General features: G+C 39.8%; 1 protein-coding gene across 3 annotated transcripts; it reads left to right on the forward strand.

Annotated features, from left to right (window-relative positions):
* The first annotated feature begins 2,413 nt into the window (after positions 1-2,413).
* usp48 (ubiquitin specific peptidase 48) lies at positions 2,414-23,611 on the forward strand. Of its 3 annotated transcripts, XM_049570602.1 has the most exons (28): positions 2,414-2,569; positions 3,062-3,199; positions 3,722-3,842; positions 4,042-4,183; positions 5,138-5,265; positions 5,677-5,801; positions 7,231-7,339; positions 9,892-10,025; positions 10,305-10,390; positions 10,626-10,805; positions 11,112-11,249; positions 11,495-11,644; positions 12,111-12,311; positions 13,186-13,297; positions 14,323-14,462; positions 14,859-14,933; positions 15,081-15,205; positions 15,852-15,974; positions 16,270-16,331; positions 17,658-17,768; positions 18,057-18,187; positions 18,473-18,579; positions 18,700-18,807; positions 19,977-20,159; positions 20,413-20,538; positions 20,651-20,699; positions 20,801-20,827; positions 22,896-23,611. In XM_049570602.1, exons 2-28 carry the CDS (start codon positions 3,066-3,068, stop codon positions 22,916-22,918), a joined length of 3,150 nt encoding a protein of 1,049 aa, XP_049426559.1. In that variant the 5' UTR covers positions 2,414-2,569; positions 3,062-3,065; the 3' UTR covers positions 22,919-23,611. The 3 variants fall into 3 exon arrangements, 2 of the variants coding, with proteins under 2 accessions (XP_049426559.1, XP_049426643.1); XM_049570686.1 differs by lacking the exon at positions 2,414-2,569 and having other exon boundaries at positions 2,631-3,199; XR_007448827.1 differs by lacking the exons at positions 19,977-20,159; positions 20,413-20,538; positions 20,651-20,699; positions 20,801-20,827; positions 22,896-23,611 and having other exon boundaries at positions 18,062-18,187; positions 18,700-18,732.
* The last annotated feature ends 1,071 nt before the right edge of the window (positions 23,612-24,682 follow it).

A 24,682-nucleotide genomic window follows, 5' to 3' on the forward strand; every position in this document is an offset into this window, starting at 1 on the left:
ATTTGGTCCTCCCTAATGTCATCGGCTACTGCATTCCACCCATGGTATACTGCACGTTTTGATCAGTATGTTTTAGTAATATACAACTCATTCAATAAAGGCTGGAAATGTTATCAATAAGACCATTTGGAAGATAATACTGATTATGCCTCATGGCTGTAGATGTGAAGTAGGCCAACTTGTTTACAATACAATAAAGAATGGTCATAATGATGACACATCTCAGTTAAGCTCAGAGAGCCAAAAGTGATAGTACTACAGTCTGTCATCTATTGTAAGTGTGGCAACACTACAAAAGCTCCAAAGCCCTGCAATCAAATGTTCACTGAAGTAAACGAACATCAGAAATAGAAGTTTCAATGTGAAGTGAAAACTTTTTATAGGGTACAGTTTTGTGGACTTTGCTGTCACATGAGTTGCATTAGAAAAGTAAGGAAGGATAGGAAATGTAGGCCTGTTGTTGACAGTTTTATCTTACTGTAGCCTATAAAGTAAAGCGAAAAGTACATTCTTTTGGAAAGATGAAAAGTTAGTCTCCCAAAATTGGCAATAATCAACTTCCAGTGCCCTAAAATTTGATAAAAGAGTGTAATATTTACATCAATGAAGTTACTTTCCACTTCTACAAAGTGCTTACAGTCCAAAGACATAGAGGCATTTAATCTCAGCAACAATAAACATGTCCCTCTCTGGCATGGTACTGACACCACAGCTAAGCTGATTATATGTAGCAGGTGATGCAAAGAGAGGCCTGGTAGGCCATATAACTGCATCATTAGTTGTCATTATTGGATTAACATTCGTACAGACAACATGTGAGAGCACACCAGGGCCTAAACAAAACATTTTAAAATGTAAACATCAACAAAAGAGTTTGATTTTGTTCAAACACAGACAATATTGGAATCAATTACATGAAAATGTTGCGTGTTTCCCAAGAAAATGTTGTGTTTTGGTTCCACAAAGCAAAAGCCTTGTTGGGACCAAAAGCAGAATTTATTAAGAAACCCTCTTTGTATATGTGGACAATGACCCACTGAAATGTAGAGAGAAAATGTTTGTGATTAGCGAAGAAACAAATATCACAAACACTTAAAAAATCAAAATAGGAACCCTTAGAATTTTTAAATGTTAATATGCTCATATGCAGCCCTGCTTAGCAGGAGTTAACTCCAGTTAAACTTCAGGCACAGTACGTTATGTGTGTTACATCATGAGTCATAACATTTAAGGAACCCCTACAAAACATGAATATGCCTATTTACAAAATGTAGAGTCATGGATACAAGCTGTATCACCACTATTACGTAGATGTCTCCACTTAAGCTACCTAAATTGTTTTTTAAATTACTATTCTTATCATTAACAATTAATTTGTATGTTTTCAAATCTATTCGTTCCAAGTCTGTCAGGCTCAGTCCTCCGTACTGAAGAATAAGGCAGCATTGTAATCACTGTAAGACCCAAGCACTGTAAGACATAAGGGACTGTTTGTAACTCATGAGGATGGAGAGGGTGGTGCAGAATGGGGAAGCAATGTCAAATAATTTTTTAAGCACTGGGGAGGGACTTGTGTTTTTTTTATTTTGGCTTAGGAGGGGGACATACAACTTTGAGTGGTTGTACCACAGATCCCGCTGGTGCATTTGATAGGCATGTTTTCTTTGAATATTGCCAAAATAACACCATTTATCATAGCCAGAAACTGCAAAAACTGAAGTTATCCATAAATTTTTAAATTTACAACAGTCCTTCAACACATTATCTTTTAAAAGGACTTGCATTTTGCTTAAGAAGTTAGCTGTTTATTTTTGTGATTACTCTAAATTCTGTGCTGTTTGCTCATTGCATTGGCTCCATTACCTACATTTGGTGTGAATATTTAAAAAAAAAAAAAAAAAAAAAAAGGTTATTAATGATTGAGATCATGCATTATCCCCCAGTCACTCAGAGAGACTAAAGGAAAAATATCTGCAGCTCTCTGGGAGGGTCAAGATAAAAGAGAAAAAAACCCAAATAAACAATGTCACAATGTCACACCCCAGCCAACCCCCCTCCACTGTAAAGAACAGTCCCTAAATCGAACTGAAACACACTTAAACATTAATAGTTCTGAATGAATACTTGAATACATACTTGAATAAAATATTTGACGGGATAAAATATTTTTTGAGACCACAGAAAGCAAAGGCATAGCATTAAAACGCCAATAACGTTAATTCGGACAGAAAATTGTCCTCTTGAAGGTTACTTGAATACATACTTGAATAAAATATTTGACGGGATAAAATATTTTTTGAGACCACAGAAAGCAAAGGCATAGCATTAAAACGCCACTAACGTTAATTCGGACAGAAAATTGTCCTCTTGAAGGTTCCGCATGTATCCGTTCCTCCCTCCAGTCACAACAAAGAGACGTCCTCTACGTCACTCATTGACGTCGTGTTGATTTTGAGCGGAGAAATAATTTATTTATAAATTGACGCAAGGGCGCTAAATCTAAAATAAACCGTGAATAAAATGTGAAAATACATTAAATATTTTGGTGAAGCAGCTGCACGCATGAAAGGTTCGATAATATTTGACCTTAACACAATAAACTCGTTACGTTAGCGTCAGGTAACGTTAAATAGAAAATGCAGGGAAAATGACTTGCTAACACTGCCGGGTCGGGCTAGCTACATTTTAGCTAGCTAGCTAACATTAGCACGAGGGTAGTTGTTAGTCCTGGCGTTACCCAGCAAATACTGTTTTTCGTGATTTGTTGTATTTCAGCGCTCTATTTATTGTTGCGATGTGTGGTGTGATGTATTCACTTTTTAAGTCCAACAGAGTTGTGAGGGAACTAGTAAGCTAATATTAGCTGGCTAGGTTAAGTAGCACCACATAGCTAACGGTGGGTTGCTTCGTAAGAGCCAAGCTATGATCTGCAGGAACTTAGTTAGCTCCTGTTAGCCGGCTATGTTAGCATTCATAGAAACAGTTTGGCTAACCTCAGGCCATAATATTGTTACGTTTTTTGACTCATAAACCTGACTGTGTGGTTAACGTTACATCGTAGGATTATGGCGCCCCGCTTACAGCTGGAGAAAGCGGCTTGGCGTTGGGTGGAAACGGTGAAACCAGAAGATATCAGGCTGGAGCATATCGAGCTAGCATATCGCGTCAATCTCCCGGCCTGCAAGAGAGGAACCTGCAGGTACAACGTTAATGTTTTTTTTTTTTTTACACATGAATTTGCTGTTGTGCCAACATATGCTAGTAAAGGCTATCAGTAGCAGATCTTTATTTTGATATTCAAATTGAGGGCTTAAAGGCCAAGTCCGCAGAATAATGCTAACGTGCATCAAAAGTCGGATTTGATCCCTTGCTAGTGTACGAGCCTCTATAGCATTCCAGTCAGCTCAGTAGACTTTGTATGAAAGGTCATGAAGATCCACCACAATCTTCAATACCACAGAAAAACCTTAATGTGTAAGATAGGATGGAAGGCAGTAGGCAATGGTTAACACATTGGGCACTAACTTGCACAGTTGAAATGTTACTGAACTTTATCTTGCTCTGTGGCTCCTCAAGGCTAATTTCACAGGGTGTTTAGCTTTGTATGCGTAACATAATGAATAGGGAGTTTGACATTACCCTTTTCTCCACCTAAGAATGAGATGCAGCTAAAGGTAGGTATTAGAACAGTGAGGTGAACAATCATTATTTGCCTTTGCAGGAGGAACTGCAAAGGGAACCCCAACTGTCTTGTTGGTATCGGTGAACAGGCGTGGCTTGGGGAGATAGATGAAAATGCTTTCCACAATATTGATGATCCAAATTCAGAGCGTCGGGACAAGGTATTTCTTTAGTCGGCCACACATCCTGCAAATTTTTCCCTCATCTGTCTATTTTCTCAGATTACATATCTGTTGTAGGTGAACTACTGAACTCTGTCCTGGGAAGTTGTCATCATGCCAGAGATGGAGGACAATCTAAAGACATAACTGATCCTCTCTCTGTCTCTCCCTGCCTCTCTCTGACTCTGCCCCTTTCCAGAACACATTTGTTGGCCTGACCAACCTGGGTGCAACATGTTATGTCAACACATTCCTGCAAGTGTGGTTCCACAACCTGGAGCTGCGTAGGAGCCTCTATCAGTGCCACAACTCCCGAGCACAGGAACACAATATTGAGTCGGGTATAACTGAAACACTGGGGATTCTTCCTTATGTTTATTTATTTCCTGGTTTAAGTCATAGTGTGTTAGCCTAATTTGCTTTTAGTCCATGTACTTTAAGTAGTGCATGTATTACCAGCTTCTGCTTTTATCTTCAGGTTTTATTGTCACTATCAGCAACATTTAGGGTTTAGCCTGTGCTCAGCACTGACTAGTTTAAAATGTCGACATTAATTCTTAAAGGAAAAGGCTGTTGTAGACATAACATGTATAAACAAGCCAGAGCCAGAATTTAAAAACAAAGCTATTTTTTGTATCATGACATTCACAAGATACAAAATCAGGATAACGCAACATTGAAAGTTTTAAGAGCATTATAGTTGGGTCTAAACCTGATTAGAGCAGAAAAGCATAACCCAAACAAATAGAAAATTCATAAGATTGTTTGACATTCTTGCAAAAAAGCAGAAGGCATTCCAACATAGAGCAAATGTCACACTATATGTTATACCCAAATAATAATTTAGCAATATACATTTATATCCATTTTGTTCATTTAGATAATGATTATTTTGTAAATTAATAAATCTTAAATCTAGCCTACTGCCACCTTGATCTAGTTGTGCTTTGTACAAAAAGCCCGTCTCTATAAACATTCTAATCCATTCATAAATTCATAATTTGTAAATTTGTTGACAAACAGACAAACTAAAAGATCCATAATTGCCATCATGTTGATAACAGTGAATTAAACATCATGCTGTTGATGGTTTAGTTTGTTTGCACATGGTAATTGGCAAACTTGTTTTTTCTTTTCGCTTTTTTTCCCCCCCAAAATATTGTTTTTTAAAATGAGCCCATTTACATATTGGCCTGTGTTCAAGCATTGCTGAGGCTAGCATGACACTGCAAACTCTTTTTATGTATGATGAAAGCATCTTAGTCTCTCAGACTGACAACTCTGTCTTTTTCCAGATTACGAGCCTCAGTCTATCTGTGAGCATCTACAGTATCTGTTTGCACTCCTGCAGAACAGCAACAGAAAGTACATCGACCCTTCAGGGCTGGTCAAAGCACTGAGCCTGGACACAGGACAGCAGCAGGTAAATCACCACACGAAACCCGGCAAATTGTCCTAACTGTGATTCAGAAATACAGGGCTAGTTTCACAGTTTGGTAAAAGATTACTCTGGATTTATTTCACTAGTGTCACATTTTCCAGGTTTCTGACCATTGTGAAAATTGCGGTCAGAATTTTCTCTTTCACATCTTAGTAGAACTGTGCATTAAATCACCTTAATAGATAAATCGTTGAAAATGGCAGTCTGAAGTTACCAGAGAACATTAAACCGGCTTTGAAGAACCGGTTTTTCAGATAGTCAACTAGATAATTAACGAACTGTTAGTTTCAGGATGACACAGCACAGAACAGGAGTGCCGCCATGTTTATTACTGGTCAGGCTTGGAGGCTTGGTTTCTTTACATTGCATTAAATTCTAACCTTTCATTTTCAGGATGCCCAGGAGTTTTCAAAGCTCTTTTTGTCTCTATTGGAGGACACGCTGTCCAAGCAGAAGAACCCCAACCTGCAGAACGTCATCCAGCGGCAGTTCTGTGGACAGTTCTCCTACGTCACTGTGTAAGACTCAGTACTCAAGCTGACACAAGTTAAGATAGTGAATGAGTGCCATGATAAAGTGTTAGACATTTGAACTCCTCAAAATAGGTATTCACATGTGCTGCTGTAACCAGAGGCCAAAGTGAGATCAATTTGAATTGAACACATTTCTGAACAAATCACAAAGGGTGTGTGTGTGTGTGTGTGTGTGTGTGTGTGTGTGTGTGTGTGTGTGATACTCTGGCAGATGAGGAAATGTTATATCCAGCTTTGTTGTGAGGAGTAATTTAGGAAAAGAGAGGTGGTTAGCATGTCCCTTTTGTACTACATAGGAGATAAAAGGATAATACTGGCTTGTCAGGAAGGTTAAGGAAACATCTTTCAGGACACTCACCCCACTCGAGAACGTTGTTTCTGAGCATTCTGTGATTACCCTCCATATTCTTGTCGTTTTTTTCCTGTGATGTTCCATCTACTGTATGACAATGTCTTGTGACTTTGCAGATAATAGTGGGTGTCGACACATCTGTTGCACATGCATAATATGCGCTGGCTTCATTTGAAATTTGTCGTCTTGTTAGACTACTTTTCTTTGCTGATGTATAAAAAAGGCGTCAGTCTGTCACTGTGACAGCCTCACAAAAATACAAACTGAACCTCAGTGTGAATGAGCTGTCAGGATTCGGTTCATAACTGGGACAATTGTATAGATTGGCCTTTCTGTTTTTCACATAAAAGTAAGTAAATGATTCTTTGGATAAAGGACATTTACTATTGGATGTGTTACAAGATCCTTTTAAACTGTGATATATTTAACTTGGACATGTCAGAGAATGCAATTATATGAAATACGGGAATACAGGTGTGGGCTTTTGCTCAGGGAAGGGAAGGAGGGAGAAGTTTTCTTGTTGCTCAGAGAGATTTTCTTTTCTTCCTTCTTAAGGACATTTTTTTCAAAAAGTCACACTGTCTGGTTTTGTAACACTTTTATCAGCTGTGGTGCCAGTCAGAGGTGAAAACAGGTTTAACAGCTATTTATTTAACATTCTTGAGGGAGATGGAAGCTTTGTTGTTTCGTTAATGGAGCAAGTTAGAAACCAGATATTTTTATAAGGCTTGGCTTATTAAAGGTTAAGATTTTATTGGAGTCACCATTTTGGATTGGCACCAGAATCATACAGAGGCATACAGCGATTTTTTATTTTATTTTATTATTATTTATTTATTTTTGTTAATTTGAAGTGATTGTAAGTATTGAATGAAAGTTCAGGAGTCACACATCATATTGAATTGAACTTATTCAACTTGTGAAATTATTAAATTGCTTTTGAAAAAACTCATCATTACGGAAAAAATTACACCATTACTAAAATAATTTGAGCCCATACAAAAAGCCATTTTCTATGCAGCGATGGATGGAATCTGTTATCTTGGTTTGTTTGTTTTCCAGCTGTAACCAGTGTGGACGATCATCTGCACTGCCGTCCCGATTCTATGAGCTGGAGCTGAACATCCAGGGCCATAAGAACCTCACAGAGTGTGTTACAGAGTTCCTCAAGGTATCCCTATATTCAGGCCTCTGTATGAGCTCATGTTAGGGACAGCAATTGTGCTGTGTTCATTTTGATAAGTGGGGAGATCCATTTCATCATAACAGACACATTTAATTTCTCACTGAGTTGCAACAAGGAATAACAAATGTGCATTTCTCCACGTGACGGATTACCTAGGAGAAGGGGGGCAGGACATCAGTCTACATCAGGGGTGTCCAAACTTTTTGAATGGGGGTCAGATTAGTTTATGTTAAAATACCAGGGAGCCATCAGCTTCTCGCATGACAGGGGTTATTAAAAGATAATTAAAAATTTACACTTAAATAAGGCAAATGCAACAGTTTCATCTTTCAGTGGAACAGTATGTAATATTTCACCGCTCCTGAAAATGGTGGCCCTCGCTGTCAACTTTACGTTTTCTTGCTGTGTCCATGTCTGAAACCTAGCAGGCAGTGTCTGCTGTTAGGTACCATTTGTTTGCTTGTTTGACGTCTGTATATGAAAACACACTAGTTCCGCCTGCGTAGTTCTGACTTGTTTCATGTTCATAAACCGTATGACAGTCCTGCCATCATGAGGTGAATGAAAAAAATGCAGTGATCTTGATAAACCAAGCATACCACTAAAGTACAGTACAGGCCAAAAGTTTGGACACACCTTCTCATTCAATGCGTTTTCTTTATTTTCATGACTATTTACATTGTAGATTCTCACTGAAGGCATCAAAACTATGAATGAACACATGTGGAGTTATGTACTGAAAAAAGGTGAAATAACTGAAAACATGTTTTATATTCTAGTTTCTTCAAAATAGCCACCCTTTGCTCTGATTACTGCTTTGCACACTCTTGGCATTCTCTCCATGAGCTTCAAGAGGTAGTCACCTGAAATGGTTTTCCAACAGTCTTGAAGGAGTTCCCAGAGGTGTTTAGCACTTGTTGGCCCCTTTGCCTTCACTCTGCGGTCCAGCTCACCCCAAACCATCTCGATTGGGTTCAGGTCCGGTGACTGTGGAGGCCAGGTCATCTGCCGCAGCACTCCATCACTCTCCTTCTTGGTCAAATAGCCCTTACACAGCCTGGAGGTGTGTTTGGGGTCATTGTCCTGTTGAAAAATAAATGATGGTCCAACTAAACGCAAACCGGATGGGATGGCATGTCGCTGCAGGATGCTGTGGTAGCCATGCTGGTTCAGTGTGCCTTCAATTTTGAATAAATCCCCAACAGTGTCACCAGCGAAACACCCCCACACTCAAATTTGGACTCATCAGACCAAAGCACAGATTTCCACTGGTCTAATGTCCATTCCTTGTGTTTCTTGGCCCAAACAAATCTCTTCTGCTTGTTGCCTCTCCTTAGCAGTGGTTTCCTAGCAGCTATTTGACCATGAAGGCCTGTGCGCAGTCTCCTCTTAACAGTTGTTCTAGAGATGGGTCTGCTGCTAGAACTCTGTGTGGCATTCATCTGGTCTCTGATCTGAGCTGCTGTTAACTTGCCATTTCTGAGGCTGGTGACTCGGATGAACTTATCCTCAGAAGCAGAGGTGACTCTTGGTCTTCCTTTCCATGGCATGTGTGCCAGTTTCGTTGTAGCGCTTGATGGTTTTTGCGACTCCACTTGGGGATACATTTAAAGTTTTTGCAATTTTCCAGACTGACTGACCTTCATTTCTTAAAGTAATGATGGCCACTGGTTTTTCTTTAGTTAGCTGATTGGTTCTTGCCATAATATGAATTTTAACAGTTGTCCAATAGGGCTGTCGGCTGTGTATTAACCTGACTTCTGCACAACACAACTGATGGTCCCAACCCCATTGATAAAGCAAGAAATTCCACTAATTAACCCTGATAAGGCACACCTGTGAAGTGGAAACCATTTCAGGTGACTACCTCTTGAAGCTCATGGAGAGAATGCCAAGAGTGTGCAAAGCAGTAATCAGAGCAAAGGGTGGCTATTTTGAAGAAACTAGAATATAAAACATGTTTTCAGTTATTTCACCTTTTTTTGTTAAGTACATAACTCCACATGTGTTCATTCATAGTTTTGATGCCTTCAGTGAGAATCTACAATGTAAATAGTAATGAAAATAAAGAAAACGCATTGAATGAGAAGGTGTGTCCAAACTTTTGGCCTGTACTGTATATTTTAAAAGACAAGCTGCAGGCCGCTTAAAATCAGTCTGCAGGCCACGACTGGCCCCCAGGTCGGACTTTAGACGTGTCTGATCAAAGTAAATCTAATGTGTGTTTATTATAAACAGTGGAGTAAATTCTGCGAAAGGAAAGATGACAGTGACATGTGCATCATTTTACCCAAAGTCGAACATTTTTCTACACTCGACAACCAGGAAAAAAAATGACAAACATGCAGCGCTCAACGCAGAATAGTCACCCAGTGTCTCGTCATGCTGCTGGTGTTTGTAGCATAGTGCAAATACACAGCACTCCCATAGCAAAAATATAGAAAATACACTGGCCTCAGAAAAAAAGGCTTTGATGGACACAAGCGCTAAACATGTGTATTTGTGTGTGTTGTTTTTGCAATGGTAATCCATTACAGGAGGAGAAGCTGGATGGAGAGAACCGTTACTTCTGTGAGAGCTGTCAGAGTAAACAGAACGCCACCCGTAGGATCAAACTGCACAGCCTTCCTCCAACCCTGAACCTGCAGCTCATGCGCTTTGTCTTTGATAGGTCAGTACTGATTAAGATGTACTTTCAATCCCTCATTAAAGAAATTAAGTTTTTTACACTTTTGTTATTGTTTTTCATTACAATACACACAATTGCAGGCCCAGGACTTAAAGACATGTATACATGCACGCATGCAGAGAACCTAAACTTAAAATGGCCACTCTCCCGTTACCAAGTCCCCATGGATTGAGCTACTGCCACCCCACTACTGATACCGTCAGTCTTTACTTTCTACAGGTATGAGAGAAAAGGTTTACTGAACCATGTTGTCTTCCCCAGACAAACAGGCCACAAGAAGAAGCTCAACACCTTCATCAGTTTTCCAGAACAGCTGGACATGGGGCCTTTCTTGGAAGGAAAACCAGGTATTAGCAGTATGAATCTCTGTGACACACAGACACATACATTCTGCACTTTCCCTTAACAATAAATGCATACTGAGATGTGTCAGCTACACAGAAGAAATAAAATACATACACTACTCTTATCTCTCTTTTAAACAAAGAACTAAGACCTGGTCCTTTGAATTTAGAAGAGTTGATGACTTCTTGAAAAGTAAACGTGTTGATTTGTGCGTCTTTGGACGGACTGTTTCTCCAGACCAGAAGTGTGTTTATGAGCTGAGTGCTGTGCTGATCCATCGGGGCATCAGTGCCTACTCAGGCCACTACATCGCCCACGTGAAGGACGCTCGTACCGGCGACTGGTACAAATTCAATGATGAGGAAATTGAGAAGATGGAAGGCAAGAAGCTGCAGCTTGGCATTGAGGAAGACATTGGTGAGTAGTACTAAATGGGCACTGTAAGGTTCCATCTTCCTAAAATCCTTAGTTACCCAAATGTAGTGTTTTGTTGTAGGAGTCTTATTGTTATGCAGTATTATTCTTTATGTAGAATAATGTTCTTTAATGTTAGAGAAACTGCAGTTAAAAAGTTGATTTGTTGAAAATGGATAGTCACCATAATAAGGTGCTTTGGCAAAATAAAGAATTACGAGTTAAAGAATCATACCTTTTACCCTCCTGAGGGTCATATCCGTAAATATATATACTTTCTCCTTCCTTTTTGGTCTTCTTGGTCTCTAGCTGAGACAGTGAAGTCCCAGGCACGAAAGCCAAAGTGCAGTAAAGGCTACCACTGCTCCAGAAATGCCTACATGCTGGTGTATAAGGTCCAGGAAGAGGAGGACTCAGATCCCACCAGGACCAACGTCGAGGTGCCAGGTGGGAAGTAGAATTTTATGTAATCTACCATTTAGCATGTTTGTGTGTAATGTGTCCCTATTCTCTGATGCAAACAAAGTTGACGGCCAGACAAGGAGGCAGCGATCATTTCTGTTTTCTGTCTTTGTTTGCGTCAAGGAATTAAGATGTCTAGAGAAATGTTGTTTATTGGTAAGAATACAGATTGCAGCCTGCTCCATGTCGCCTTGTCTTATGGTTTCTTTTACCTCTGTCCTGACTCCCAGCCTTCCTTCAGAGGTTGGTGGACCAAGACAACCATAAATTTGAGGAGTGGTGCAGTGAGATGGCCGACATGAGAAAACAGAGTGTGGATAAGGGCAAAGCCAAGCATGAGGAGGTGAAGGAGCTCTACGAGCTTTTACCCGCAAGAGACGGTCGGTAAAAACATTCCCTAATCTCACTCACAGTTTACTTAACAGAAACACTTATGAGAGTGTACATGTTTGTTGTTTTTTTTCCAGTTAAAACAGGCGAAAATACAGACAGTGTAATAAAGGGACAGTCAGGGTTATTTGGGGTATTGCTTAACTTGTGCAACAGCTCCCCTCTCTGTAGTAATACTGCAAATACAACACAACACCCTACTGAACCAGGACGATTTGGGATTTTTTCCGAAAGCAAATACTGTGTTGTGATGTTATGTATTAGACTGAGGAGTTACAAAAACGTCAGGTGTTAATCGGAAATTAGTAGATGCATTTCCATACAATATCCATGCTTCACGTGTTTATATATAGATATGTTAGAGATAATATATCACAGAATGAGCCTGGATTTAATCAATCAAAATCAGAGGTCATGAGTCTTTGTTTGATGTGTTTCTCTGCTTTCCCTCGTCAGGTGAGCCATATGAGTTTATCCCACTGGACTGGTTGAAGAAGTGGCTAGAAGACTCCACCGCCACAAAAGAGATTGACAACTCCCTCTTCCTTTGTTCTCACGGCAAACTGCACCCAGACAAGGTGGGAGACTCCAAGAGGGTTTCCCTGCAAGCTGCTCAGCTCCTGTACGAGCGCTACAGTGGAGGGCCGAGACTGGACGGTCAGTCATACAGACGGTGGTGTGGTCTCTTCTTTAATCATCAGCTTCTGCAAAACTGAAAGTTTTACTGCTTCCAGTTCAGTAGTTACACAGAAGTAGGAATCACACTGATCACTATTTTAAAACTTTCTGGAAATCATCACACCAAATATGTACATGTGTAATCAACTTTGCATAGCTTTAAGCATCCTCATAGTTGTATGAAGTATGCTTGAGGCCTAAAGAGTGAGCCTGAGTGGTAGCACTTTGCATGTTTTGAAATATTGAATGAAACACTTTGCTTGCACTTGAAAGCTTTACTGTTGGACATAAATGACATCAGAGTAAAAATGCCACGCACAGCCTGTAAAAATGCCACGCACAGCCTATCTGATTCTTTTATTAGAGCCTTCAAAATTAATTAATCACTGAAAAAAAACATCTTCATCATCTTCTGATAACAGTGAAGTCCTGGGGTTTTTGTTTTAGAATTTGAGCATATCTGCACAGTCGGGTGGATTATGTGTGCAGGCCACTCATTATAACTCAATAAAAAAATTGGCTGATAATTTATGCAAGTGATAATGGAATAGTTAAAGAAGCAACAGACACAACAAATTGAAGTGGTTTGTTGAAAAGCATCACGATTGGTAAAATTCTAAACTAATCAGTTACTGACAAATCATTATCATCACTAGTTGACTTAAAAGCAGTGGTTGAATTTGCCCTCATGTATTTCTGTACTCTTAAGAAATACTCTTGTTGGCAGTCAGATTAATAACTTTGCACTCAAAGCATATCTCAGTCCCTAGATATGTCTCTAATCCTGACTGCTATGGACACCACAGTGTTTGTCACCTGCATTTTTACATATTCCACTTATGTGTTTGTTCAGCCTCCTCTCTGTGTAGAGAGTGTGTCAGCCAGCGATGCAGAGTGCTGCGGCTGAAGAACCAGCTCAATGAAGACTACAAGGAAGTCACCAACCTGGTCAAACGCACTATCAGGTAAACACACTCAGGAAAAGTTAGGTTAATGAAGTCAAGTTTGGTTTATACTTCTCTTTTTTTTTTTTTACTTTAATATGTATGTAAGTTGAATATTAAATACTATTTTTCATTTTTTTGCATGATCGAGCCCGTTCACAGCCCATCCTCACCTACTTACCTAAACTTTTATGAATTTTCCTCCCTGAAGCTTAAAAGCTACCTCATTAGGTAGATCATCTGATTATAAAAATATCTGAAGTCAAAGTGATTTAACTGCAGAATATATCAGTGAATTTGAATAAACAAACAAACAAAAAGAAAAACATCAGTCAGCTCAGCAGATGTGAGTGGATGTTTATCAGTAGCGGTGGCAAGTCTTCACAGTGGTGGCAACAGACTTGGTCGCTAAGAAAGGTACCACTTTGCCAATCTGGCAGTAAAGAGTGTGAGTAAAAAAAATAATAAATCAGAATTTGTTCTTCTTAAGCATGCAATGAATGCCATTTGCACCACCACAAACTCATGCCCTGGTGTTAGTGGAGAAGGGGTGGGGTGGAGACTCTTATATCACAATGTCGGCCGCTGTGGTTGATGACTGTCAGCCAACCCTAATGGCAGTTTAACTTGTCGGTCTCTTGTCTGAACAAGCCCCTGATCACCTATATGTAAAACTCATGCCAGCAACCTCTCTGCTATGCTCTCTCTCTCTCCCTCCCTCCCCACACACATCCACCAGGTGCCAAATATCGAGGTCAATAAACATCTGAATGACAAACAGCCATCACTGTAACAGACAAATGAAGCCAACAATGTTACCTATTCAGTGTCTGAAAAGGGCTTAAGATTCCATTTCCTTGTGTCGTTGCAGTTGACAAAATATAATACAGCAAAGAGAAAATTGGTCAAGATAATATATCTAAATATGAACAAAATGAATGAGGGGTCTTTCAGAACCGGTGTAATTCTTCCAATACAAAGTTGCTATCAAATGTAATCATAAGCGTGTGTGTGTGTGTGTGTGTGTGTGTGTGTGTGTGTGTCAGTGGTGAGGGCTGCTGGGTGGGCAAAGCTTCTCTGCGTAGCTGGAGGCAGTTGGCTTTAGAACAGCTGGAGGAGGACGAACACGAAACCAAACATAGCAATGGCCAGACCAATGGACAGGGACCACACAACAACAGCAAAGGTAGGAGTAATGGAAGGGATTTTGTTTTTCCTTCTGGGTCTATTTTGGAGTTTATTTTTTCAATCTGTCAACCAAGCTGGAAACAGGAAATTATGTCACATTGTGTACATTTTCATTGAAAATGTAATACATTTAGTTTTGCTGTCTAGTAGTTGTTAAGATATTTCAGTCTGGACCAAAGGGGTAGGCCATCTTACTGACATTACCATCTCTTAAGTCATGCTGCTAGCACATCTAAAATGTGTTTGAAATCTATGTTTTAAAAAGACATGGAGACACTGGCTGATGTACATCCACTGAGTTAATCAGTTTACTGTCTTTGAATTTAAGTATTAAATTTAACGAACATCTCTGGATTGTGAATCTTACCATTCTTTGTGACTCATTCGATTATAGAGTTCGGCCCAGAGCTCTCAGAGGGCAATGATGAAGAGATGAAGACATTCAATGAAGACATTGTCTGCAGTCATGGTACTGTCCCATCATCAGCATCTAGAATGATATAACAAAAATACTTTTAACAAGGTCATTGTAGAATTTTGAAACAAAAAAAATGTTTTCATTGCTATTACATGCACAGTGTAGTTTAATCTCTATGTATGGGTGTTCCACCTGTAGGGGGTCTGAGTATTTTGGAGACTGAACGGAAGCTGGTATCCACTGAAGTTTGGACCAAGCTGAGGGAATACTTCCCCAAAGCCCCAGAATTCACCCAAAACCAACAGCCCTGTCAGCAGTGCCTGGTGAGTATTTTCTCTTATCTTGCATTTAAATTAAAGTGTAAAGGTGGATTTACTTACAGTGTACAGCCATCCAGCAATAGTTGCCTCTGGTGTAGTTGACCTATAGCATAGGCTCACATTAACCACTTTATAGTACCATCGCTAGACACTACATGGACACTTAAAGGCTGTATCCTTCTTTAGTTATATTCCCCAGAGTAATTTTGTTTACAATCTCTGTTTCACATTGTGCAACGGCAACAGTTTATATTCTTTGATTCACTGTGTGTTGGTGATGGCAGAAGGTTTGCAGTGGAGACAGCTCTGCTAGATGTGTGTTATTGATTGATTGTCAACAATCTCAAACAGCATCAAAAACAAGCTGACCGATCACAGTTCCTGTGGTCTCCATGTGTCACGTCATGTGTGGTTACGTTACATTTTCGGGGAGGTGCATTTTAGTTGCGACAGCTGTGCGCATAGGCTCTGTTGATACATTTACCATTTACATGAAACTAAAACAACCTAAACTAATGAAAACAATAGTCTGACAGCAGCAGGCACACAGAGTAATGAGTCATGGCAACCACAGTTGGTGGATGTGTAATAACAGAGTGAACCATTGAGATAGTTGTGGAGTTACAACTGTTTTTTCTCGTGTCTCCAGACATTAGAGCAGGAAGAAAAGGACAATGAGGCAGTGAGTAAGATGATGGCCCTGGACCAGAAGAACCAACTGCTCAATCTCTTCAATGAGAAGAACCGGCCAACACTCAACAAGTGGCCTCAGGTAGACACAAAGTGAAGTACCAAACTTTCAGTCTGCCAGAGTCATGTAACCTTGTCACACCAATAGAGTTAAAGAGGCTAAATGCCCTGCAAAGAATAGAGCAAAAGAGGTCCATACATTTATAAGACTAGGACACACACACACACACACACACACACACACACACACAGTCCAACATGAATTATACTGCAACAGCATTAATTAAAATTAGCATTAAAATTAAACAAATATGATAGATTATAATAATCTGTGATTCAGGTAAATACAGTTCATCATCTCTTGTTTTTCTCACCAGGGCACAGATGTACTCTACATAGTCCCTCTGTTTTTTGTGGATGAGTGGAGAAAATTCATCAGGTATGTTTGATTCAAGAAACAAGTGAAATGAACACAATAATATTACTGTGTTAACTGTCACATTGTCAAAATTAAATTTTACTGTATGCACCCAAGAACAGGGTCAGCCTTTCTACAAAAGGAGCTAGTATAAAGATGTGTTTGGCATGAATATCAGATGTGTGTCACTAGTAATGACTAAAACCAGTGTAATTTATTCCGTTTGCATTAAAGATATACTAGGATTTTCTATTAAAAAAAAAAAAAGCAACAATGCATAGGCTTATACAGACGTAATCCCTCTCAATTATCACTAAGCATAGAGGTGTGTGGCAGTGTATTTTTCTGCAGAGGTTCTGCTCTGCCCTCTATCTTTCTTATTTTCCTCTAACTTTCTGTGCTCGGGATGTTTGTCAGCGTGTACCCTCACAGCATTTGGGTGAAGTCAGAGCTTATAAAAAGGGAAGCTGACTGTAAGCACCAGGCATCCAAGAGACACAGCGCCAAAGAAAATGCACTGAAAATACACTGAAAAAACATTAATTACTGTTTTGAAAACTCTAACAATTGTGCATAGTATAATTTTAAGGGCCCAGACACACCAAACTGGCATTAAAAAACTAGGAGCGACGAAAGCAGACTGTTGCATTGCCAAACGTTGCCTGTGTCTTGGCCAAAAAGTTGCACGTGAACACACCGCAAAGACTACCGAAGGCCAAGCAGCACATATGTTTTGCACCTGTGTGAGAAGAAAATAACTCTCCACACCTGTAGACAGCAGTAATCTGTGTTTGTCGTTCAAACGGGGAAACCAGAATGCTGTCACAATGCTAGTTAGCCAGTTGGCATATTAACAACACAACTTAATGTTGAAAGAACAGAACATATTAACTGTGCGCCAGTGAACAATAACACAAACCATCAAGAAACATTTCAGCTTCAGAGCTCAATGGTTTAAGAAAAATAATCTTACCTTATGTAACAAGTTTTTTTTTTTTTTGGTCTCGCTCCCTCTTTAGCTTTTTGGTTACGTTCCTCACTTCTGTTTCTCTTCTCATGCGCTGAGCTGAACTGCCAATCAGAGTGATTTCATTCACTGATGGGCTTCAGCATCTCTAAAAAGCGATTTAACGTGCTGAATCGGCAAGTTGACAAGGGCCAGTGCTCACCGACGACCCAACTTTGACTGAGGGCTGACCATCCGTGTGGTGTGTGAGGGCCTTAAGGATGACTCATTCCGTTTCTGAGTCGGACCGTCCCCAATGATGTTAGATATGACTGGCAGTAAAACTGCATATTATCCTTCCGTATGCTAACTTTTCTCCTTTCGGTGTGTGCATTTTGCAGGAGGCCCACTAAATCCTCTCCAGTGTCAAATGTTGGAAATACTCTGCTGCTCTGTCCCCACGGAGGCTTCATGTTCACCTACGACTCCCTCATCAACGGAGATGCACAACAGTGAGCTCTGCTTATTTAACTCACTAATAGTTGCCTCTCACCTACAAAAAAATAACCCAAAACATTTTGATAAGTTGTGTTTTGAAGACAATTGCACTTCTGACAGAATAAAAAAAAGAATAACTGGAACAGCAGTTAAACTTCACAGTCCATTATAACTCATACTAATAACAAACCCTAAACTCAGTGAGGCCCCGCTGTGTGCTCAGGCTTTATGCATGCACTGAGCTGATGTGTTACTGAGTGGACGCTTCTGTGGTCTCATGTTGTGCTGTTTGTCCTGCACAGTGTAGCTCTGCTCTGGCCCAGCGAATGGGAAGTGATCAGCAGACTCTTCATTGTGGACCAGCCAATCTCCATCCACTGCTTAAAAGAGACCACACCAAGTGGTCCCACCACTCAATACACCACTCAGCCTGGTAAGAGTGTAGACTTTGACAAAATGCTGAACCTCACATATTGATGGCTCGCTTTTAAAATGTTTATTCGAACACACTTTTTTCATATAGTTGAAGTAATAATCAAAAGCTTTACTTGAATATCAAACACTCACTGCCTGTAAGCTTCAAACTTGGATGAAGTGAATAATGCACTTTGTGACACTCACAGTTTGACATTTTGGGTGTAGTGTTGCTTTAAGCTTTTTTGGCTTCTCAGCATCCTCTATGTATTTGATATTGATGTGGGTGTGTATATGTGCTCAGATCTCTGTTGGGACTGCAGAGAGAGCTTCCTTTTCCAGCAACAGAGGGACCTCAGAGAGTATACCCAAGCAACCATCTACATCCGGAAAGTCATTGAAGACAAGAGGGTATGAACAAAAGGACATTTTAGCTCATCCAAACAGTGAAAACTCTGTTTTTTCACATCATTTCTAAAATGAGATCCACAGAGTTTCAAATGATGCAGTTTATTGTCGTCCTCTGCATAGATGATAAAGGAGGCGGCTCCAGAAATGAACGCCAGCAGCTCTGAGGCAGAGGAGGAGAAGGAAGAACATCCAAAGGTGGACGGTGAGAAAGACCCAGACTTCAGCCAGGTAAGTCTGTTACCACATTAAAGCTACAGTAACGGTTAATAAGGCAGCCAAATCAGACTCAGCAGTGCACAGGCTTAAGGGACTGACCATCACAACTGTCTGTGATTGGTGTAAAAAATCACAAGACTGGTTGTGTTGCTTTGCGAAAAAAATCTAATTTTTTTCTGGTTAATCTCCTTATTTTATATTATTTTTTAGCTGTAGACAGAGACAGCTTAAACCATCTATTTGTTTCATCTTTCTGCTATTTCACTGTAGCTATTGTCTGTTCTCTCACCACAATTTCTGGTTTCCTTTGGTTATATCCATGTGCCTCATGTGTGCAATATGAATAAATGAAGAAAAAAAACCATGTAATAACCAGAAGGGTGCTCAGAAAGCGCAGATCTCAGCCAAGGTCAGATGCTCTGTCCTGCAATGTTAAAGAAAAGTGAAAGTAAAAAAATAATTTGTGTATCTGCCACATGATTCAGATCTGCTCCAAAATGTAATGGGTTCTTCCTTGGCCCATGCTACACCCTTCTAACAAGTTCAATGAAATGGAACTGTGGTTTTTCCATAATCAAGCTGACACAAACCAAACCAACAACAGAACCTCCTTGGCAGAGGTAATATTACAAGTAGCATGAGGAGTATCAGTTGTCCTGTAACAGTTGGGAGTAACAGCTGACAGTAAAAGCAGTTGAAGCAATAAAAGTAGCAGTACACACAGATTAAATGGACTAGGTGGACTTGCACTTGTATGGCACCTTTCTAGGTGTACGACTACTCAAAACGCTTTCACACTACTTGTCTCATTCAGGCCTACTCACACACATTCATACACTAGTAGCTCAGGCTAACATACAAGGGACCAACTGCCACTCAGCTCTTACGCTTTAACACGTAGTCACACACTGATGGCAGAGCCTTGGGAGCAATTTGGGGTTCAGTATCTTGCCCAAAGATACTTTGACATGCAAACTGGAGGAGCCAGGGATCGAACGATCTTTCAATTAGTGGACACCCCACTTCTTGAGCCACAGCTGCCACACTACTTCCTATTTTAATGTGTGATCATTTTTGGTTTTATCTAAAACTTCTTTTTTGGGACCATCTTGAGAGTGAATTGATGTTGGTGAGTCATTGTCAGCCATAATATAGCTAATAATCACATTACTTTGTTTCAGTCACAAGATGGTGCAAAACGGCTAAAGTTGAGTGAGAGCAGCACAGCATCAGCAGCTGCAGCCCCTGTGACCAACACGACCAAACTAGGTGGAATCAGGAGAAGCACCCGGCACAGGAAACTCCGAGGAGAGAAAGCACTCATCGTTTCAGCTAATCAGACACTGAAAGAGCTGAAAATACAGGTGACTGGATAGAGGACCAGATTGCTGACGCATTTAAAATGAACATGAAATATAAGTGGTTTATGACACCTTGAGGGTGGATAAGTGCAGTTTATTCATATACACTATTTTTCACAGACTCAGTAATTTTACACAGGTATCTGAACTGATAGTAATGAAATATTGTAAAAGAGGTATTGTGATGACTGCACTGTAGAGATGATGATTGGTCTGTATTCACAAAACTGACTTTGCTGTGCTCCTGACCCTGTAGATTATGCATGCCTTCTCTGTGGCTCCGTTTGACCAGAACCTCTCCATTGATGGAAAAAGTCTGACAGACGACTCGGCCACACTGGGTAGTCTGGGCGTCATTCCTGAAAGCATCATCTGTCTAAGGGTACTCCCTACTTAATTGTTTACATGGAAATCTTAACCACTGCAGCTTTAATCTTGATGGTGATTACATACATTTCCTTTTCCAAAACACTGATTCCATTGTTTTCTTACAGGCTGATGAGCCAATAGCAGATTATGCTGCAATGGATGATGTCTATCAGGGTAAATACTGTTATCTTCACTTCCACCATGTTACATTTACTTTGTTTTTTTAAAAAAACTCCAAGTTCTAATAATACTGTTCTCATCTGCCTCCCGCACAGTGAGAATGCCTGAAGAGGGATTTAAAGGTGAGCATGCTTTTTTCTTCATATGCTTTTAAATGTTTGTTTTCTTTCTTTCATGCAGTAGGAAGATAACATCTCTGTTATCAACACTGATGCATTAAAGCTGAGTGGGGCGACCCTGATAATCAGACTGAATTGTCATTATTATTCTATTTGGATTACTGAAAAAGCATCTCAGATGTGGGCTTTGATCTAACAACCTTACAGATCCATATGACCTTATTTTTAGAGCTCCAGTAAGCCAAATATTTTTGAAGACTGTCTGTACAGATGAGTTTTGATAACACACCCCCTGAAAGTTGACCAAGAGCTTGCTTAGGTTGCACTAACAGGTTTCACACCTGGTCTTAAGTCGATCATAAGTTGGCGTACTAAAGCCCAGTTCAGACCAAAGATTCCCAGCGAGACAAAATCATTTTAGAACATTGCAAAGAAAAGTTGTAGCGGTGTGAACTGGCCGGTCTGAGCTCAACTCAAGCTGGTTGCAACTCAGCTGGTCAAATCACCAGCAGCTGGTTGTAGAACATAAAACATGTCACCTGTTTCTACAGCCAATCAGCTTGTAGTGAAGTCCACTGGTGAAGTCAAAATGACCGCAGATGGCATGTTTGCTTGCTGTGGTGGGTACTGCGTCCCCGCTGAGCTCTCTATTTCCGTCCTCACGATGTGCTGGTACCAGATATTGGGCCACTTCTGCTGATCGCTGTATGTGCTTGCGCTGGTTATTTATATTACTATATTATTGTGGCATATTTATTATGAATGCAGTCTATTTGATGTTCGTTTTGTTTATGTTTTTGCCGTTTCATCACAACTACAAATGCAACTGTAGCCAGTATCTCACTACCACTATCCTCATTCATATTTTAAGAAGCTACAAATTATATTCAGCCACAGAATAAGTCTGAAAAACTGGAGGTCAGAACAGAAGCACAGAGAGTTGTTGCATAGAGATGATACACTGTCTTATCTAGTGGCATTGGTGTGAACCAGCAGGTTTTCAGAACATTGCAGAATGGAGCATTGCAAGTAGTTACCTGTTTCAACTCCTCTCGTCGAGAATTTTTGGTCCGAACTGGGCTTAAGTCCAGTCTCGTAGTTACGCTGGTCGCACCATCAATGCTTAAATTGTGTGCCTAGTCAGGAGCAGCTGTAAAGTCAAAATCTCAGGCTTTTCTATATGTCAGCGGCCTGATGCAAAACATAAGAGCCCCAAACTTTGAACATAACCCACATTAGCTTACCTACTTAATTCTCTTTTTTTATTTAGCCAACTTACAAACATGACCACACGTCCTTCAAACAAACATTCACTGGTGAGAAGTGCACCGCTAGTGTCAGTCATCAAGCTAGATAGCTACCTAATTAGCTGGCTAGCTGCAGCAGCATAAACTTGCCTGCAAATGTTACTTTATCCTGCTGCTTAATGTGCTGTACAGAATCACTGCTAACAACACACTGTCGGCCAGGTGAATTGTAAGATATGACCGAGTTTGTTTACTTTTTCTGTCCTTTCACATTACCTGTAGAGCTGCAAGTGGCAGCTGCTGTCAAACACAGACAGCATCTCATGTACAGCTCAATTAATCTTACTATCTCAATATCTGTAAAATTTCCTTTTCTTTTTCACTGATTTTCAGTAATAATATTGCTGCAAATCATAAATGATTAGCTACACATTACCAGGACAATGGGAGAATGTAAACAATGTATTCTAGTAACACGTGCTATAGTCATAGTCGCTGCGTATTCACATAAATGGGCATTATTAAAACCAGGCATCGGCTTAAGTTTGCTTGGTGCGACCAACGTAAAGTCCATTCTTAAGACTGGTCTTAACAGAGGCCGACTTAGCAGTTAGGACCAGTTAGGTTCAGTGGAGACCAGTAAGTGCGACCAGCTCAAGATAATTCATTATCAGATTATTTAGTAAATTAAATCAGAATTTTGTCAATTTTATACTGTATTGAGTGGCCAACTCTTTTCAATTAGATTTTATTTTTTTAATTGTTGACAGTGTGTTTTGGTTCTGCTTCAATTTCTTACTAATAATTTCTTTCCCTCTCTGCAGGCACTGGGCTTCTCGGGCACTGAGGAAAGCTGTGCTGTAGCTATGCTTGAATTGGACGGATGACAGTTGGACATTTTTAAAGGAGAAAAAAAAGCTTGAATTTGTCAAGTGTCCATATATAAATAAGTGCTTTAATTTGTTTTTTTACGTTTTGAGTAGGCTTTCTTTAATAAACTGTGACCATGTTGCAAAGCCGCTGTTTTTCTCTACATAAGGTTAGCTGGCCTTTGATATTTAAATTCCTAATCATTCTGAAGGACTGTGTGCTTCTACCTGACAAATAGAATCTGGTTGAGGAAGCTCAATGGAGCGTTCTACTGTTATTCAAGAAAATGGGCTTTGTTTATGACTGTTTAACTTATGGCAGAAGAAAAAATTAAGACAATGTTCTTTCTTTCCATTACGTGGAAGCTTGTGTCCTCACTGCAGAGTTTTCAGGTTTGTCAAAAGAATGCACGAGTAACTGTTAAGTATTACAAATATAACTGCTCTTAAATGTTAGAACATTTATTACCTCTACAGCAAATCTATATCCATATACTCCATGTGGCATTTAGAGATACATAGCTACACGGTATGTATAGAGGCCGATTCCTGCAGAAATTTCAGCAGTGCAAACCCTCGAGAGCTCAAACTGAGAAACAGAATGCAAGCAGTGATATGTCCTGTTCTTTTCACTGTTATTTCTTATGGACAATAAAGTTATTTTCAAAGCACCCTGTCCTCATACTTGTGATTATTCCATGAAAAATTGCAAAATAGAATGTGGTGTTACTTGGGCATTAGGATTATTTCAGTCCTGTGATGGCCAGTACCTTCTACAACATCCACACCTATTGAAAATGATAAAGTACTTAAGTAGTATCGTCACATTGTTTCTTCCATTGTTGAAACTGGAAAGGTAACTGGTATCTTCCAGCCTGGACCCTGTTCACCCTTTATCTGTGTGTGTTTAAGTGATAATTGGAGACAACAGTTTTAATGCCTCAACACTGGTGACTGCCATGGCTGGGAGCATTATGTTTTTGAGGTATCCATCCATATGTATGTCCTATTCTTGTGAACCTGACATCTCAAGAACACCTAAGAGATTTTTTTCAGAATTTGCACGAACAGCTTGAGGGAATTTCTTCAAATTTGGCACAAACGTCCACTTGGACTGAAGAATGAAGTGATAAGAACTTTGTGGTTGAAGGTTTGAAGGTAAAGATCAGTGTGACCTCTCAAAATATGTTTTTGGCCATAACTCAAGAATTTATATGCTAATTATGACAAAACTTCACACAAATGTCTGAAAGGATAAAATTATAGTCATGAGATTTTATATCCCAAAGGTCAGTTTCACTGTGACATCATAAAACAATTTCTGTGACATATTCATGTTTTCAAAGACATGGATGTAAACTGTAAGAGAAACTTGACTTGACGAACTGCAGGATGGTAAATCTTGTTGAATTTGTTCAAGTATTAAAGAGACAGCTTCAGCCAGGAGTGGTAAAACCGCCTGCCAGCAATCTAGATCTACTAAAAGTGCTTGTTTTTGCCACTGACAGGCTCAGATTATTCTAAGTGTCTTACAACATTATGGAAAGACTCTCTACAGAGATTGACCTTTTAATTTAAGAGTAATTTCCTTTTTGTTGAACCAGAAAGAGCCCTGAAATTGCCATTGCAAAGACTCCATTTAAATAGCCAATAGAGTATAGAGTATAGAGCCAGCATACCTTCACATCTAACTGAGTGAATTAAGGTTAAATTTTAAGCAAACCAAAGCTGGTGATTGTTGG

Source organism: Epinephelus fuscoguttatus, linkage group LG1, assembly GCF_011397635.1.
Source record: "Epinephelus fuscoguttatus linkage group LG1, E.fuscoguttatus.final_Chr_v1".
Classification (NCBI taxonomy): domain Eukaryota; kingdom Metazoa; phylum Chordata; class Actinopteri; order Perciformes; family Serranidae; genus Epinephelus; species Epinephelus fuscoguttatus.

Coding starts and splice junctions, on each gene's coding strand:
- usp48 (XM_049570602.1), top strand. CDS start 3,066: ATGGCGCCCCGCTTACAGCTGGAGAAAGCGGCTTGGCGTTGGGTGGAA. Junction 15,206..15,851: donor AGCCCTGTCAGCAGTGCCTG/GTGAGTATTTTC, acceptor TCGTGTCTCCAG/ACATTAGAGCAGGAAGAAAA. Junction 16,332..17,657: donor GAGTGGAGAAAATTCATCAG/GTATGTTTGATT, acceptor TGCATTTTGCAG/GAGGCCCACTAAATCCTCTC.